This window comes from Ictidomys tridecemlineatus, chromosome 9, assembly GCF_052094955.1.
Source record: "Ictidomys tridecemlineatus isolate mIctTri1 chromosome 9, mIctTri1.hap1, whole genome shotgun sequence".
NCBI classification, from domain to species: Eukaryota; Metazoa; Chordata; class Mammalia; order Rodentia; family Sciuridae; genus Ictidomys; species Ictidomys tridecemlineatus.
In genome coordinates, this window is record NC_135485.1 from 116,585,446 (window position 1) to 116,605,014 (window position 19,569).

The 19,569-nt window shown below is 33.7% G+C and overlaps 1 protein-coding gene across 8 annotated transcripts in view; it reads right to left on the reverse strand.

Moving 5' to 3' along the window:
* The window catches only part of Rapgef2 (Rap guanine nucleotide exchange factor 2), a 251,730-nt gene that overhangs the window by 110,588 nt on the left and 121,573 nt on the right, over positions 1–19,569 (reverse strand). For 7 of the 8 annotated variants that reach the window (XM_078021950.1, XM_078021946.1, XM_078021947.1 and 4 more), the window contains exon 5: positions 1,525–1,600. In XM_078021950.1, the coding sequence (XP_077878076.1) occupies positions 1,525–1,600 (76 nt within the window). Of the gene's footprint in view, positions 1–1,524; positions 1,601–10,115; positions 10,322–19,569 lie in introns of those variants that run through there. The other variant, XM_021730286.3, reaches the window with a different exon arrangement.

A 19,569-nucleotide genomic window follows, 5' to 3' on the forward strand; every position in this document is an offset into this window, starting at 1 on the left:
CCGGATACATTACCACACATTATGAAAGCAACTACTTGCATTGTCTTCACTAAAGCACACAAAAAAATCTGATGTATTTGAGTAAATCTGTAAAAACCCCAAATCCCAAGTGACTCAACCATGGCTGCTAGTAGAATGGCTTCAGCAGATTAAGGGTTTCAATTCCTACTTTTACTGCATGGCTTCCCTTTTTTTGTTATAAATAGTGTTGCTTTAAAAAAATCCTCATTTTAAACATTTTAGAAACTTTGATGAATAGATTAATAGTGAACAAAAGTTACAATAGGTCATTCTTCATCGTAGCTATACACTGAAAATGTGATTGCTCACACAAAAGACAGGTTTAGACTCCAAGACTGTTCCTGCAGTGGCAAACTCAGTAGTTTGTATAATATAGACAAGGATTAAATACTCAAGGAATTTCAAAGACCAAAAAATTTTCAGAAAAATTCCAAACTAACATTCATGGAGAACAAAGTCTCAAGGAAATATCTAGAATGCTTTATAAGAACCAATGTTGGAAAGTCCTGTTTATCTGTCCACATTTTCCCCAATCCTAAATCTTTACTCATTGCCATCGCACTTTCTCACTTAAGAGTAAATTTCATGAAATTTCACCCGAAGTTTACACTAGCTTCAGCAAGGAATTTCTTATTTCTGATGGGCTTTCTCTCCCACAGTATAGGGAGGAACCTCAAATCTCTGAAAAATAGATCCAGATTTGTCTACCAAATGCTTTAGCAAATGTGAATTTAAAAGCTTCCATCATCATTTTTACTAAGCCACCACTTATTTTACAAGGTTTTCCTTCCCAGATAGAATTCTGGATGGGGCAGTGAGATATCAATGTCAACTGAATACTGGGGCTGGGAGGCCCCATCCTTTCTCATCTCATTTTTGTAGTTGATTTTTTTAAGAGTATATATTATCCTATCTTAAAACCATTTTTATATAGTAAGGAAGAAGTAGAACATGCTTTTTAAAACTTTACTGAAAATAATTACATTGCCAATGCCTAATTTAACATTGTGTATAATCTAATTTTTTAATTCCACAATTGAGAGATAAAGATGTCAACAGAGTGTTAATTAGCACAGTAGTTCCTAGCTATCTTTCAATTACAAAAAGGAATTAAAATGATTTCCTTATGTTCAATTGTTTTTTGAATACATATCACTGTGATCCATTTAAAGTAATTCATTCATTGCAATCAATGTTCAGTGACTAAGTAATACAATTCAAAGATTCTCCCCAAATTTCAATTAAGTGACATTATCATAGATTGACCTGTACAGTTCAAGAATCAACCATTTAGGTACATGTCCCTTTCAACTTTCAATTTTTTACATTTAACTGAATCTTGTAAATAATTATAATATTATGATTATGAACTCAAATTCACATTAAAGATGTAAAGTACATCCTAGGATATTAAAATACAATACAATATTATTGTAACTAGTTTATGAAAGTACCTTTACTCCATAAAAATTTTGGGGGGAAAATACACAGAAATAATCTTACCACGATCATTTCAGAAGGCTCTAAAACAATGCATTCACAGCCACGCCTGAAGCTTCCTGCAGAACGCTTGCCAAAACTAGAAAGGGGAAAGAAAATCAGTCAGGGAAAACATCAGAGATTTAAGAAATAAAAGTTGTGAATTTAAGTCAATTATCCAAATAAATAAAAGTTGAAATGTTTTTCAAATTACAAAAACTACACACAGTAGAAAGAGAACTATCTTATTGTTAATACAGAAACACAAGGAAGTGTTCCAATTCTTAAGTTTCAGTCATGTACTTTTCTGGAAAATTCCAAGGTAATGCTTTCAAATTAATAATGTAAGTAAAAAAGAATTGATATGAATGTGTTCTGTGTTAGGTTTCTTCAAATCATTCTCAGTTGGGTGAAGTTTTAGAAAACTCCCTTAGGGATGGGAAATACCTCAAAGACAAATTACTAAAATGCCCAGGAAACATATAAAATCCAAGTAATTCTCTTCTATAACTTTCTCAAGTTAAACATTTCTTTCACCTAAAAAGTGTATTTTTCTAAATTTTCAAATAAACTTTCCCTTAACTTTTTAAGGAAAAAATACTCAATACTGCTTTTTGTTAACCAGAAAGCAATTTAACTGATTGTGCACAGTTAAAATATTCACGTTAGTGAACTCAGACACAGGACCTCCACGCACCTTAACACTGAAGATTCTTTCTGACATAAGCATATGCAAACAAGGATCAAGAACAGAATTCTGGTGCAGCTATGTAGTCCTGACTTCCTTTCTCCATTAATGAACCACCTATCCCTCACTCATACATTCTTCAAAAAATTCTTCTTTCCCTCCAGGAAAAAAAGGATGACAGGTTTTGTTTTGTTTTGTTTTAACATCAATGAAAATAATTGTGTTGCTAAGATCTGATTTAACATTTATGTATACATTTTAGTAATCATTTTCAATAAACTTAGAGAAAAAGTTTTTTCAAAAGACTCTTTTTATTAAGCAATTTTTCTAATTAACTGGGCATTGTGAGTGACTTCTGTGGAAATTCTTGTTTATTCTGTATCAAGGAGATACACAACACTTCATGTATTAAAAGCCAGATTATAATGAAAAAGTCAGAAAGAGGAAAAAACAGAAAAGCCAACATTCTCATTCCATCATTTAGGATCTAGCAAACCACCTGGTAACTTTGTATACTAAATTTTATTCATTTATAAAATTATCAGACTAGGTGATCAATTAATTCCTTTCCTACTCAAAAAATTACTTCTATGAGAAATCAAAGCCAGAATCAAGAGTAATACATTTGAAAAATTCTTTGAAAAATATCCATATATACATTTACAAATTTATACTCTCACAACATATGCATTAAAGTAGAAAAACTCCACCAAGTAAAATATAATAAACCTATTTTCTTGGTCACATTGCTTCTTGTACAATTAAAAGGGTCCAAAATTTAAATTTTTTTTTTAGTTTAGAATTAAATGCAATCTAAAAATTCCATAGTTCCATAATACACATAAAAACCTGTTTCTGGATTTTAAGTCTACCTAGCAGCAATTTAATTTTTTATAATATGGCTTATAATTTATTGATACACTACAAATTTTAAAATAATCTCAAAGTTTTAGTAAAATATATAATAGATTTCATGCTCTCGTGCCTTTAATTCTGTTAAAGTTAATTACTAAATAAAATCATATTAAAACCTAAAAACACATGACTGGGGCTAAAAGTATGGTATGGCTCAATGGAAGAGCACATATTTAATGGTAGAATACAGAAAATATGAGGTCCTAGGTTTAATTCCCAACACCCAAAAAATAAATAAACAAGTAAATAAGTAGATATAAAAAAAAATGCATGACTGTGAGATAGTACTTTCTGTCCTACTTTTATTATAGGCCTATACTACTTTATAAACATGACTGAATGATTATCATTTTTAAAATCTAATGTAGTAAAAAAGTCAGTGTTTATAATGCATACAATGACCCTATAATACTTGACAAAGAATAAAAACACGAAAGGACTTGTTTACAAATTTTAGCATCAAAACTGTGATAATATTCACAGAAGTAAAACTATATGGCAGTCCTTTATTTTATGCCTAATTATTGTACCAACTCCCTACTTCAGAAACGAGGCTGTAAATAATCTATAACAATTAGCCATTAACTCAAAAGAACTTTATGACTAGGAAGTCATGGCTCAGGTTGCATTAACACTATTACTTCAAGGATGAAAAGTTTATATTCTCTAAAATGTGCTATGAAAAAATATTCCAGTGGGACCTTTTGGGCAATGGAACCTGACAAACTCTTTGCAACTATGAAAGACTCAAGGTCTACAGACACACACAAAAATGTGAACAAGAGAAACTGTAGATTCCATCATATTAATTTCTTGAATATGCTGAATGGAAAAGGCAAATGTACCAGGACAGCTCTAGCAAGCCAAAATCTATTTTTCCAAACACAACCAGGAACCAAGAAGGAGGTTGCAGCCACAAAAGAGCCAAGGTGTAAGTCATAAATGCACAGCCATCCCTGAACCGAAGACAGAGACTCTGACTTCTCTTAGCTTACAGACCAGGAGCCAAGTTGGAAAGGGATTGACTATGCAAGGAAATTCACTGAATCCAAAGAATACTTTTGATTCTTTGAAACAATAAGTACATAAACAAAAGTAACTAAACATAATTATTTGCTAAGTTTAAAAAAAAATCTTTGGGCAAGTTCTATACAAATACACCAACAAATCCATTCCTGGAAAATAGGTAGAGTCTCTAGAGGCATTAGCACAGTAAATTGCTTACACAATAAAATGTTAAAGACAAGCCTCAATATGACAAAGATGGAATCAAAATCAAAAACTATTATACATATCCTTGTAAAAAACCATTTAAGATTATGATAGGGTATTTTCCTAGAAAAGTTCCCAAAGGGAAAAACAAAAGATTAAGGAAATCCATGGGGCCTTCTGGAAGACCAGAGATAACTAAATTAGAATAACATTTCACCCATTTTATTAACAGCAACTCAAAGTTGGTATCGCTTAAATTTCTAAAATGATGATTTAATAAAATTTAGAAATTATACAATTTAAAATGTCTTATTATCAATGGAGTACTACAGAGCACTAAAAAATGACAAAGTCATGGAATTTTCAGGGAAATGGATGGCATTAGAGCAGATTATGCTAAGTGAAGCTAGCCAATCCCTAAAAAACAAATGCCAAATGTCTTCTTTGATATAATGAGAGCAACCAAGAACAGAGCAGGGAGGGAGAGCAGGAGGAAAAGATTAACATTAAATAGAGTCATGAGGTGGGAGGGAAAGGGAAAGAAAAGGGAAATTGCATGGAAATGGAAGGAGACCCTCATTGTTATACAAAATTACATATAAGAGGTTGTGAGGGGAATGGGAAAAAAATAAGGAGAGAAATTAATTACAGTAGATGGGGTAGAGAGAGAAGATGGGAGGGGAGGGGAAGGGGGATAGTAGAGGATAGGAAATGTAGCAGAATACAACAGTTACTATTATGGCATTATGTAAAAATGTGGATGTGTAACCGATGTAATTCTGCAATCTTTTTAATGTTTTGAATAACCAATAAAAAAAAGTCTTATTAAATTAAAAGTACAGCTACAAATGTACTTTTTCTTTGGTTTTTTAAGAAAAAATCAAAAATTGGTAAGAATTATTCCAAAGCATGTAACTAAATTCTGTTCTAAATGGGATCATTTTCTGTTCCTTTTTGCCACTATCAGAAGTAGACAATCCTATCAACTGCAGCATTCTTTTTTGTTATTAAACCTTATAATAAATCGATCTATAGAATAAACATAATCCCTATCAAAATGCCCATACTTTTTTTTTTCACTTTTTTTACACAAGTAGAAAAGCTGGGTCCTCAAGTTCATATGGAATTCCATGGGGCACTAATAAGCCAAAACAATCTTGAAAAAGAACAACGTCAAAGGACTCACTTCTAGATTTCAAAACTTACTACAAAGCTACAGCAATCAAAGCAATGTGGTTCTGGCATAAGGGTAGACACTTAGGCCAAAAGAATAGAATTGCAGTCCAGAAATAAACTCATGTATCTACAGCCAATTATTACTGACAAGTCTACCCAATGAGGAAGAACAGTCTTTTCAACAGATGGTACAGAGATGCCTGGATTTCTACAAGAGAAAGCATGAAGTTGAACCCCTCCCTCATACCATACATGAAAATTAACTCAAAGGAATCAATGGCCTAAATATAAGCGCCAAAACCATAAAACTCAAAAAATATGAGTAAATCTTCAAGCCCTTGGATTTTTTTAAATATTAATTTCTTTTAGTTGTACACAATACCTTTGTTTTTATTTATTTTATTTTTATGTGGTGTTGAGGATGGAACCCAGGAGCCCTTGGATTTGACAATGAATTCTTAGATGTACAGCAAAAACATGAAAAGCAAAAGAAAAAAAAAAAAACCTGACACTTTGGATTGCATCAAAAGAAAAAAAAGAAAGAAAAAAGAAAAAGCCTCTGTGCACCAAAAGACATTATCAAGAAACTGACAACCTACAGAACAGGAGAAAATATCTGCAAATCATATATCTGATAAGGACTTAATCTCCAGAATACTTGATAATTCCTAAATAGAACAACAAAAAGACAATCCAACTTAAAAGTGGCAAAGGAGGCTGGGAATGTGTTTCAATAATAGAACACATGCCTAACATGCGCAAGATCCTGGGCTCAGCCTCCAGCAATACACGCACACGTGCAAAGAAGACAAAGGATTTAAATAGATACTTTGCCAAAGAAGATACACAACAGGCCAAGCACATGCAAAGCTGCTCCTTAGTTATTCGGGTAACACAAGTCAAAAGCAAAAATAATCCCATCTCACACATGCAATGAAGAATGAGAAACTAGGATGGTTATAATTCAGAAAGAAAGAACAAGGGTGGGGGGTGGGGAGGTAGAGAAAGAAAAAAGATAGGAAACTTTGAACTTGCACTTTGCCGATGGGCATGCAAAACAGCACATAGCCACCATGGAAAACAGTCTGGCATATCCTCAGCAAGCTAAACATAGAACTGTCATATGACCCAGCAATTCTTCTCCCAGATAAATATACAAAAGAACTGAAAACAGCGACTCAAACACCCATGTACACCACAACATTATTCACAAAAATCCTGGTACACAGAAACAACCCAAGCATCTAACAACGACGAATGCATAAACCAAGTGTGATATACACACAGTGGATTATTATTCAGCCTTAAAAAGGAATGGGGAAACTGACAAATGCAACAACATGGATGAACCTTGAAAACATTACACTAAGGCCAACCAGCCAATCACAAAAGTACCATGTGATTCCAGTTACATAAAATATCTAGAAAGATGGAGCTGGGGATGTGGCTTAGCGGTAGCGCGCTCGCCTGGCATGCGTGCAGCCCGGGTTCAATCCTCAGCACCACATACAAACAAAGATGTTGTGTCCGCCGAGAACTAAAAAATAAATATTAAAAAATTTTCTCTCTCTCCCTCTTTAAAAAAAAAAAAATCTAGAAAGAAAGTAGATGAAAAGCTACCAAAGACTGGGAGTTGGTGGGAATGCTTCATGGTTAGAGCTTCTGTTTGGAGTTACTAAAAAAGTTCAGGAAGCAGGTATCGTTGCTGGGTTCACACAGTTTGAATGTAATTGACGCCAATGAATCACAGACTACATGTAATTGTACATTTTTAAGGGTTAAAATAATATATTTTATGTTTCATATATTTTGCCACAATAAAAATAAATAAATCTTATTAGAGATAACTGTCAAGAGGATATTTGTTTTAATGGCTTTGGATTCCTTAGCAAGACTTTAGGACTTGAGTATGAAAAAGTAGGACAAAAAGGTTTGCACTATGAACAAATAACAAACCTTAAGGACTAAGGAAGAGTTAAGCTTGGTAAACTATACCACTAATAAACCCCGAAACAATCTCATTTCTATGGTCATTTAGCAATGAAATGATAGAGCTTGTGGGGGAAAGAAGCAGCACAAGAGATAAAAAATATCACAAGTATTTTAAATGAGTGTTCAGAAAAGTCAAGTATACCTACATTTGTCTTTCACCCGGAATTTACCTCATTTTTTCTTTATTTATGGTCACATATTAAGGTCAGTTGGTGTCTCGCTCACTCACTCTCGCTCTTTCATATTTTATTTCTTACATATATATTACTTTGCCGCTTGTTTCTTTTCCAAATGTTCATTGGACATATAATAACACAGAGTCAATGTTACCAACACAAACCCTATAATCAATACAGTTTACATAAATAAATAAATAAATTCAGGTCCCACTCTTAAGTGGTTTGCATTTACAAGATGAGCACGCAAACAGCTGTAATCCAATGACAAGTTGCGAACTGAACTTCACTAAGAGGTGAACTCTCAATGGCTAGGCTCACTTACTAGCTAGTTGAGTGAAAAAGACAAATCAGCATTTGTAATTCAGAAAGTAATTCAAATTCAGCAAAACCACACAACGACCATCAAGGGCTTTAGGGTTACCCTGTCACAGTTAAAGATTTGAATGTCCAATCTGTACAGTCAAAGCCTCTTCAGGCAGCTGTAACAGAGCTTCAACTAGTTAGTAGGACATCTGCTTCTTTGAAATAGCACTCATAATACTACATACTGAGATAAACAAAGTTATCTTAAAATGTTAAATACCTTAATATTTAAACAGTTTATTTTTTAACTTTGAATTAAAAAATCATCTCACTCTTCTAGTAGTTTCAGTCTGTGTGAACACACACATGTATGTGTACATAAGACACAAATATAAATCGATATATACATTTCAAAAGCAAAAAAAAAAAAAAAAGATGAAGGTAATAGTTATCAGAGAGTTGGCCTGAATGTTGAAAAGCTGTTAGCCATAAAGTCAGAAGAGGGTTGGTGAAGAGGAAACATATATGGTGAGTTTTTAAGAATGTCTGTAGTCTTCTGGTTCTACACAATTTGAAAATCTAACTGCTATAGTCTATTTTAAACCCCTCTAAATTGTTTGCTGTAAAATACAGCATACCACTTGGTTCAAAACTATTCAATCTCAATGTAATTTCAGAACATCCTTATCATCTTCTTTCTAACAACAATAACATGACAACTACAAGGGCTGCAGATTCATATTTGTCAATCTATTGGCTCTATGTCACATCAAAAAAAAAAAAAAACAATGATAATTAAGCCTACCAGCAAAGGATTTATAAAAAGACCACTCCCAGCAAAATAAGTAGGTTAGCCAGTAAATTAAATATTTTTACAGATGAAAATGGCATGATTTGTAGTACCCAGAAATATGCAAACCAACAATGACTAATTAGCTTCCACATTAAGTAAAATGGGAAAGATTTTTATTAGCCTGCTAAACTTGCCTTCAAGTTCAAGACCCATAACCAGAAAGCACAAATGTTTGAGAATATTACATTTCACCTAATTTTCACAAATACCCTTAAGTAATGAAACGCTGGGCTGGGTGTTGTAGGTGCTGTATGGCCAATTGTTTCTGTAACCACATTTTCCCCACCTAAGCAGTCAAGAGCATTTTCGATGGGTGTTGAGTTTTCCATGAAAGGCAGGCACTCGGCACAGAAGCCCTAATGTCCCTATGTTTTTGTTGTATTTCAGAACTACTCAGTGGAATGCAACTTCTCAGAACTGGAATGTAAACTTATTTACGTCTGGCTACAGAAAGCAAGAGAGTACACAACAATCATGCTGAGATTATAGTGGTGGGTGATCCAAATTCACAAAATGGTTAAAAGTGTGATACTCTGAGATATCAATTTTTTACATCTTCATTTCAAGAAATCTTAAAAATCTAAGTAAATGACTGGACAAATGTTCCTAAACCAAGATCAAACAAATATGCTTAGGACTTAGAAAAAAAATCCCCATACCATTATCTTTGGAAAACACAGTAGCAATTAAATCGGGGGAAAAAATATTCTTAACAAGTAACTGCTGATGCTGTCAGTTCCATTCTCAAAAGCAAGATAGACAAGAATAAATTTTAATAGAGGTATAAAAGAAACGTAGGTTAAAAGACTTGTCATAAAAATACATTTAATCTTTTAAAATACTTTTGCTTCACTCAGTTTAAAAAAAAACAGCTTTTCAAAACAAAAATCATATACATAACAAGTATACATACAAATTACATGTATGAATGTAAATTACAACTTTTTCTAAAGAATAGACTTTAACCAGCTAATATTTCAGAAGTATTTGGAAAATTGGACACACACTTAAGCATCTCTAAATTCCTTTCAAGGTTCACTAAGAAATATCCCAACAATCATCACCAAGCACATATTAACAGAGCTTTGCTCCTCTACGAAGTGAATCTCCACATTTAACCTTTACTTATAAAAATAGATCACAAGAAAAAGATATGACAAGCAAGGCCTCGTAGCTGCATTTCCCCCGCCTCTAGTTCATTTCTTAATAGTTTGTTGTCTATTTAATTAACAGAAGTACCATACAGTTGACATTTACACTATTAGCATTTTAGTTTCTTTAAAAAAAAAAATCTAACCTGCACTGTCTTCAATATCTTTGAAGCAACAGTAACAGCGACAGTGCTGCCACCTTCTACAGGAGCTCTCTTCTCTGCAGCACTGAGCACTCCCCATTTCCCCGTGTGTTTTCTCCTGGTGAGTCCATGCTGCTGAAGCTTGTAGAGAGCCAACATTCCTTCTGACGGCTAATTTCCTGCTTCGATGACCCACCCACCCCTCCTGGCTGCATTATGTGTTACGCATGTTGTATGGGCACTCTTTCCGCATACCAGTCTCATGACCTCAGCAGCTGCCTGACAGACACTCTTTATCAATTTCTATTAATTCATTATCTACTCTCTTGTAAGTCAAGGACAAGTAGGAAAATCTGCAATGTCTGCTGTCCTATGAGTCTTCAAGGTCAAATGCTTAGATGTGTTCACAATGCAGTTCTGTTGTTAAATTTTACCAAAGCTGTGCTAGAAACTGGTTGCTCTCCACCAACAAAGATGCTGAATTGTATACCTGGCCTGAGGGATTATTGTGGTACACACTAGCATAAATTTAAATCAACACAGCAAGGGAAAAGTTGAAAGAGACTGCTTTTGCTCCTGCTTTCCCCTCAAAAGAAAAAAAGGTGGCTCTTACCTCAGCTGTACTAGGGTGAAGAGAGCAAACAGTCTTTCCCTCTTGCCACAAACTAAACCAGCAAAGGACAGTGGGTGCGAGGACTACACTTTGGTAATGTCTATGTCCTCATGACTGAACTACTAGAGAACAGCTCAGCTAAATTGATCTGCTGCTATCAGTCTACACAGTGGCACAAACAGGTCTCTGCTGATCGCAGTGCTTTGAACACAGATGGCAGCTGGACAGTTTATACAAAAGTTATGGTCCATAACAGATTTTCCCTTCAGCATGTAGACACATGCCTTATCCAAAATGCCTCTGTTAAATGTTCATCATTGCATTGTGCAAAGCTGACCATGTATGAGTTGAATAGACAAGAAGGTTTGGCTCCAGTATGTTGCCTACAAATGACCTAGTTTTTATAAAATTCATTAGAGAAGCAAAATTAACAAATGCATTATTAAGAAATAATCAAGCAGGACTGGGGTTGTAGCTTAGTGGTAGAGCGCTTGCCTAGCATGTGTGTGGCACTGTGTTCAATTCTCGGCACTGCATATAAAATAAAGGTACAGACAACTAAAAATATATATTTTTTTTAAAAAAAAGGAAGAACCAAAACTTCTACATATATATATATATATATATATATATATATATATATAGTAGACATGTTTTATTTTAAAGATAAAACCTAAACAGAAATTCAGGTCATTTGACTAGTATATTTTATACTTACTGAACACTGAAAAAACATACTTCCAAGAAAGGAAAAGCATAAATTCACACACATGAATAAGTTCTTAATAATAATAATATCTCAAACAATAAAATGTCTATTAGTTTATCCACAGTAATCAAATGTGTTGTAGATAAATGATTGCTCCTTCTAATTCTTCCCAAAAGTAACACTAGTAATAATATTTAACCTGTTTTAGAGCTTTCCTTACAGATCACAGTAGTAAAGCCCTATTATTTATCATCAAAAAATAGTTTAGGAATAAAGTAATAAAGGATGTGCACGGGCTAGATACAAAAAAAATCTACCCAAAAAACCTCAGCCTTTCAAAGAGAAATTCTTAAAGACTTAAATGAAGAGATATACCATGTTCATGGTATATGATTTGAAAAGCTAATATCGTTAAGATAGTATTCTTTCCAAATTCATATTAAGCTTTAGCACAATTCCAATTAAATCCTAACAAGCATTCTTGACACCAACAATCTAACTTTAAAGTTATATGGAAAACAAAGATACAGAAGATAAACAATTTTGATAAAGAACAAAGTTGGAACTTATGTATATGATTTCAAAAAGTACTCTTAAGCTACACAAATGAAGACAGTACGTATTGGTGTAAAAACTGATATGTATATTGCTGGGACTGCAAATTACTGCAACCTACTATGGAAAGCAGTATGGGGATTGCTTAGAAAAGTTGGAATGGAACTACCATTTGACAGAGTTCTCCCACTCCTTGGTCTATAGTCAAAGGACCTAAAAACAGCATAATACAATGATGCAGCCACATCCTTGTTTATAGTAGCTCAACTCACAATAGCCAAGCTATGGAAAAAACCTAGTTGTCCTTCAACAAATGAATGGATAATGAAATGTGGTATGTATACACAGTGGAATATTACTCAGCCATAAAGAAGAATGGGATTACGGCATTTGCCTGTAAATGGATGGAACTGGACACTACAATGCTAAGTGAATAAGCCAATGCACCCCCCAAGTGGCCAAATGTTGTCTCTGCTTTGTGGATGTAATCCCAAAACAAGGAGGTTAGGGAGGGGAATAATAGAAATAGATTGGACTAGACAAAGTAAAACAAAGGGAAGGGAAGAGGAGGGGAATAGAAAAAGACAGTAGACTTAATAGGTAATAACTTTGCTACCCTTGTATACATGACCAGGGTAACTCCACATCATGTACAATCATAAGAGTGGGAAGCTAACAGAATAAGTTATACTTTATGTATGTATATTCTACCAAAATATAATCTACTGTCATGTATAACTAAAAATAAAAAATAATTGATATGTAGAGTAACAGAAGAAAGATTTCAGAAATAGATCTAAACAAGCATTTTTATAGTTAAATATTTTATGTAACTATTTTTACATTAGGTCAGGCACAGTGGTGTATGCCTGTAATCTCAGCAGCTCAGGAGACTGAGGCAAGAGGATCACAAGTTCAAAGGCAGCCTCAGCAACTTAGTGAGGCCCTAAGCAACTCAGCAAGATCCTGTCTCTAAATAAAATATTTTTAAAAGGACTGAGGATGTGGCTCAGTGATAAGCAGTCCTGCATTCAATCCCTAGTACTCCCCACCCCCAAAAAAATAACACTGATTTTTAACAAATGTGTCAAGGCAATTCAATGGATAAATAAATGTTCTTTTCAATGAGTTGTTCTAGGACTACTGACTATCACATGCAGAATAGGAAACTTCATAACACTCAGAAAAGTTAAAGTAAAAAATGGATCTCAGGCCTACATTGGAAGAGCTAAAACTATTAAATTTCTAGAAGAAAAAATATAAGAAAAATTTTATGACCTCAGATTAAAAGGAGATTTTTTAAAAAAAATAGGGCATGAAAATACAAACTATGAGTGAAAACTTTGACAATACAGAAAGACATAGTTAAGAAAAAGGCAAAGCACAGATTGGGATAAAAAATTTGCAAAATATATTAAACAAATGAATTGTACCCAGAATACATAAAGAATGCTTAACAGGGCTGGGTTTGTGGCTCAGTGGTAGAGTGCTTGCCTCACATGTGTGAGGCACTGGGTTTGATTCTCTGCACCACATATAAACAAATGAATAAAATAAAGGTCCATCAAAAACTTTAAAAAACTATTTTAAAAAAGAATGCTTAACAACTCAAAAATAAGATAGATAATCCAACTTTTTTTAATGGGTATAAGATTTGAACTAATGTTTCACCAAAGAAGATAAATGAATGGTCAATGAGCACATGGGGATGTAGCTCAGTAGTAGTAAAGTACTTGCCTAGCATGCACAAGGCACTGTGTTCAATTTCCAATACCACCAAAAAAAAAAAAAAAAAAAAAAAAAAAACACCTCAACACAGTAGTCTTGCAAAATAAAATAGTAGAAATGCAAAATAAAAATCACAGAATATGGCCATTGACCTACTAGAATGACTAACATGAAAACTGACAATACTTTGTTGGACAAGATGTGAAGCAACCAGAAATCTCATAAACTATTATTATGAGTGCAAAATATATGGAAAACAGTGCAACTGGCCATTCGTAAAATGGTTAAACACACACTTACATATAACCCATCAATTCCACTCCTAGGTATTTATCCAAGAATGGGCAATAAAGCAAAACTTCAAAGTTGTCTGAGTCTATTCTATTACCTTTCAACACAGCTATAACCATCTTTTTTTTTTTTCATCTATATTCTCCCGATTTATCTAACCCCCTATCTACCTACCCACATATGGCCAATCTTTTTCAGGTGTCTCCAATCCCAAATTATCCCTTTAGGTCTGTAGAGTTCCCATCTGTTTTATCAGTGAATGTAACCCAACATGCCTAAAATCAAGTCTCTTCATTTCAAACTGATATTCATCCTTTTTATTTGATTACAGTTGTCAAAGGCAGCATCACGCTATAGACATCCAAATTCAAAGCAGTGGAATCATGCCTGGCTTCTTCTTCCTTGTCTACAAACTTCAGTCAATAAATTCCATCAGTTTCTATCCCTAAATTACTCTTCCATGTGACCCACCAATATTCTATTCTAATGACAATATTGGGTGCTTAACACATCAAAACCGTTGAAATAAGGCTCCTACCTCTGGTCTCAATTTAACCCAATACTCCATGAATCCTCTCATTCTACTGATCTACCTTTAATGGTTACTCATGTGATTGAAAGTCATTAGGCCAGCCTCTAAATTCAAATCTGATGGACCACCTGTTTGCAAGCATTTAATGTGAAAGAGTCTAAGCTTCAAACCCTGGAGGAAATAAAAAAATTCCTATGGCCTGGGACTTAGTATTCAGCCCCTGTTATGTCACATGAATCCAGGAACTTGAATGGTTTGGAAACCTCTATTCTAGGCAATTACCTTCAATATAATCTTCATATATGCCCCAAATAACCTTCTAGCCATCTTTATTGTCAAATACAAAGACTCTAACATCTTTTCTAAGCTATGTATCACAGGCAAATTCATACTTCATGAGCCTGAGTGGTAATCAGGTAAGCTCTTCTCTACTATATTTGAAAGACTATAATTACTTTACATCCTGACATAATCAATGATTTTTTAAAAACTGTTTTAGCCACAATGATGCATCCATTAATCAAATTAACTACACATAAAAGTTTTTGAAAGTTCACTTAAATGGTACAGTGGCTATGAAACCTGAAAAACTTTATTTGAGGACAAATCTTAAGTCTATGTTTTCAAAACTATATTTTAAAATTCAAGATCAGGAGACAAAGTAGTAAACTAAATCTTAAGATTCTGAATTATTATTATTGACTTATACAATCATCAAGGGAAGAAAAACAAGAAAACACTAATGTAAGTCTCATTATGTAAATTTACTTTTTTCTGGAATATGTATATATTCTAACCTAGAATACATATGATTTAAACTAATGAAATGAAATAATCTTACTTTGGGGTTTTACTATTTGTAAATAGAATTAAGACTACATAATGACTATACTCTAAATTCACCTTAATGAACCATAAAAAAGTAATAATAATATTTGAAAACACAGGAAAGTAATATTTTGACCACTGTTCTAATTTTTTATTAGTTGAAAATGTTTATGAAATACACCAGTTATCTTAATGAAGTTAGACACTAATACACTAACCAGTTTATAGCTAGGAAACATGCAAGTAGCTTATGTAACATTACGTGAATGTTCAATACCAGAAATTCTATTTTTATATTTAATCACAAAAATACAAAAAAAGTAACTCCTATATGTATTAGCAAAAGCTAAGAAGCATCTAAGGAAATAATGTTAATATTCTGAACTTACAGTTTTATATTCTAATCAGTGATAAATATTAAGTACAGTTTTAAGACCTGTATATTTAAACTCTCACCCCCCCCAAAAAAATGATATACATATCTAAGGTATTTCTTCATTTCATTTATTTCAACTAGTGCTTTTAAACAATCTACAATACAATGAAAAAAAACTGAATATAAAAAGTCTTTTTCTCTAACATTCAATCATAATTTTGTTATCTTTAAGATACGTACATAATTCAACTCATGATAAAATAAAATACAGGTCCCCAGAACTATGATTAATTGGAAATTTTTATTTTAATAAAGATATTCCAATTTCCTGGAGTATAGTTTGCTTCATGTATCAATCTGTCTTTAAAAAATATCCTTAACTCACTATTTCCTGTTACTGTCCCCAATACAGAAAGTATGCTTCCTTCAAAACAAATTTAATTGCTAAACATTAATATTTTTAAGACATACCTTAAATTTATACAGGTAAAACAGTGATTCACCCATCCCTCTACCCCTCCTCCAAAATTAACTGTGGTGCAAACAAGGATTGTGAGTTCCTTTGCACACAGCAGTCGATAAGAATTCTAACACTTACTGGAGAAAAATAATATTGGATTTCATTGACAAATACCAGACTTTAAGACTTTGATGAAATATAATAACACTTATTTCTGTAAGAGAAATCCAAACACCCCTGTAAATTAGGACTTCCAGGATGAATTATCACACACTTATTTATACCAAGGATCATATGTGACAATTCCCTGACTGAAGACTTTCAGCATCAGATGACCTGGATATTGCATAAACCACACACACAAAACTCAAGTCCTTCTCTTTAAGGGTACTTACTTTGTTAAGACACTACAAAACGCCAGTGCTCCAAAGACCCACAAAAGCCTATATTTATTGTATAGCACATCTGTGATGCTGTAGTTATAGCAACCAAATTCCCAACTTGATCCAGCAATTGAACTCCCTCTCTAGAGAACAGTTTTGCTCTGTGCAGCAGGTTATCACGTCAGAATACGATTTCAAAGTGGAACAAGGGATTTAAATTATGCTGAAAATCATGCTAGCTTTCCAGGATAAAGACATTTCATACTAAAGCAGGAGGTACAACCAATACCCAGTATATCCCATTTTCTCTTTTTTACATGTTTCACTCAACTCCTTTAATGTATAGACCTATCTGATTTCAAATTTAAAATGGGATATATTTACATCCAGTGCAATTAAACTTTCTGTTTCTTATCATCAACTCTATAGTCAAGCCGAGTTGACTTTGTTTTTTGGTACTAAGATTGAACCCAGGGATGCTTTACCACTGAGCTTCATCACCAGCACTCCTTATTTTTTACTTTGAGTCAGGGCCTTGATAAATTGCTGAGAGGAGCCCAAACTTGCAAACCATCTGCTTCAGCCTCCTGAGTTGCTGGGATTACAGGCATGCGCTTCAGCACCCAGCCCTTTGTTGGTATGTTTCCTAATTTTCTCTGACTTATTTGAAACTCTCTCCCAGCATTTCTTAAAGTCTTTAACATATATCTTGCCTGACATACACTATGAAAATATCAGAATTTGAGTCAACTTTTGGTAAGACAAATAGGAATTACAGGTGATAGAAGACCCGAGGGAGTGTGGCTGAGCTGAAGAGTGTGAGCAAGAGCAGAGGAAAAGAATGATCTAACAGAAATAATTAACATGCCACAGAATGAGAGGGGAAAATAAAGTCAATGTATACAATCGAGACTGCTGGTTGGCTACTCCACTGTCCATTCTTTCCTTTCTTGTTAGAAACTTATTTTCATATTGGCTTTGTGTTTTGTTTTGCTCTTAAACAGGGTCCACAACATTGCAAAATAATAGATTCCATGTCCCAGGACCCTGAGCTAGCCATATGAATACATTCTGGACAGTGAGCTACAAAGAGAAATGTTGCCTCTAGGATGGGAGTAAATCTTGGCCAATTACTCTTCCTACAGGGGATTAACATCTAGAATATATGAAGAACTCAAAAAACTTAACACCAAAAATAAATAACCCAATTTCAATAAATGGGCAAAAGAACTAACTAAATAGAAACTTCTCAAAAGAAGAAATACAAATGGCCAACAAATATATGAAAAAATGTACAACATCTCTAGCAATCAAGGAAATACAAATCAAAACTACACTAAAATTTTCTCTCAGTCAAATCAGAATGGCAACAAATCAAGAATACAAATAATGAGGGCTGAGGTTGTGGATCAGAGGTAGAGCATTCGCCTACCATGAGTGAAGCACTGCGTTCTATCCTCAGCACCACATAAAAATAAAATATATCGTATCTACCTATAACTAAAAAATAAATATTTTTTTAAAAAAAAGAATACAAATAATGATACAGTGCTGACAAGGATATGGGGGTAAAGGTACATTTGTACATTGTTGGTGGGACTGCAGACTAGTACAACTACTCTGGAAAGTAGTACAAAGTTCCCTCAAAAGGTAGGAATGGAACCACCATATGACCAGTTATCCCACTCCTTGATACTTCCCAAAAGAACTAAAATCAGCACACTATAGTGATAACAGTCACAGCAAAGTTTATAACAGCACAATTCACAATAGCTAAACTATGGAATCAACAAAGTCCTTTGACAAATGAATGGATTAAGAAATTGTGGTATACATGCACAATGGAGTATTACTCAGCTATAAAGAAGAATGGAATTATGGCACTTGCAGATAAATGGATAGAAATTGAATTCCATGCGTGTATGATTTTGTCAGAACAAACACCACTACTTTGTAAAACTAGGAGGTTCTACTAAATAAAATTAAATTTTAAAATTTGATTAAAGTAAAAAATAAATCAAGGTTAAAAATGCAATCCTGAATCCATAGAAATCAACCAAAACCTATTAAATTGTCTGCTGTGCAGATGCTGAAGAAGCGAAGATAGCACAATTCATGCCCATGAAAAATCTTACATTTTTTTGTAGTATGGATATGGAGTGATTAATTCTGATAGGACTAAATGGGTAGGATCCCCAAAGAATATGAAGTACGTGGTTTTCACAGGTGGATGGGTGGAGTGGGGAAGAAGGTGGAAACAATGAGGTAAAGATTCTAACAAAGGGGAGGCCCAGGCAAAGGTGTGCCCAAGCAGTAATCCATTTGGTATAATTGTGAACTTTTGGTATAATTGTGTGTAAAGAGTGATAGCTTCCCTTTTTACTCACTAAGCCTGGGAAGCCCTTTAGGCTCATTATATAAGATTTCAACATGAAAAATTCTGTGCTTTTTAACAATTATCATGGTACTATGGAAGAAATACCAAAAGCATTTGGGGAGCTACCTTAATAGAGCAGGTGACACCTGAACAAAGGCAGAAGCAGTGGTGACAGAAACATTATTTTAAAGCCCTGGAAGAAAATAGATGCCAACCAAGACTCTCATATCCAGCAAAATTAAGCTTTAGATTTGATGATGAAATAAAAACTTTCCATGATAAACAAAACTTAAAAGAACTTACAACTAGAAAGCCTGCACTACGGAACATCCTCAGCAAAATACTGCATGAGGAGGAAATGAAAAACAAGAATGAAAATCAGAAGAGGGGAGTATTACACTAAAGGGAAAACTAATCAAAGAGAAAACAAGTCAAGTTAAATTCCAAAAATAAACAAAAATGACCAGGAATACAAATCATGTCTCAATAATAATTCTGAATGTTAATGGCCTAAACTCACCAATTAAAAGACACAGACTGGCAAGTTTGAATTAAAATAAAAGACCCAACAATATGCTGCCTTCAAGAGACTCATCTCATAGGAA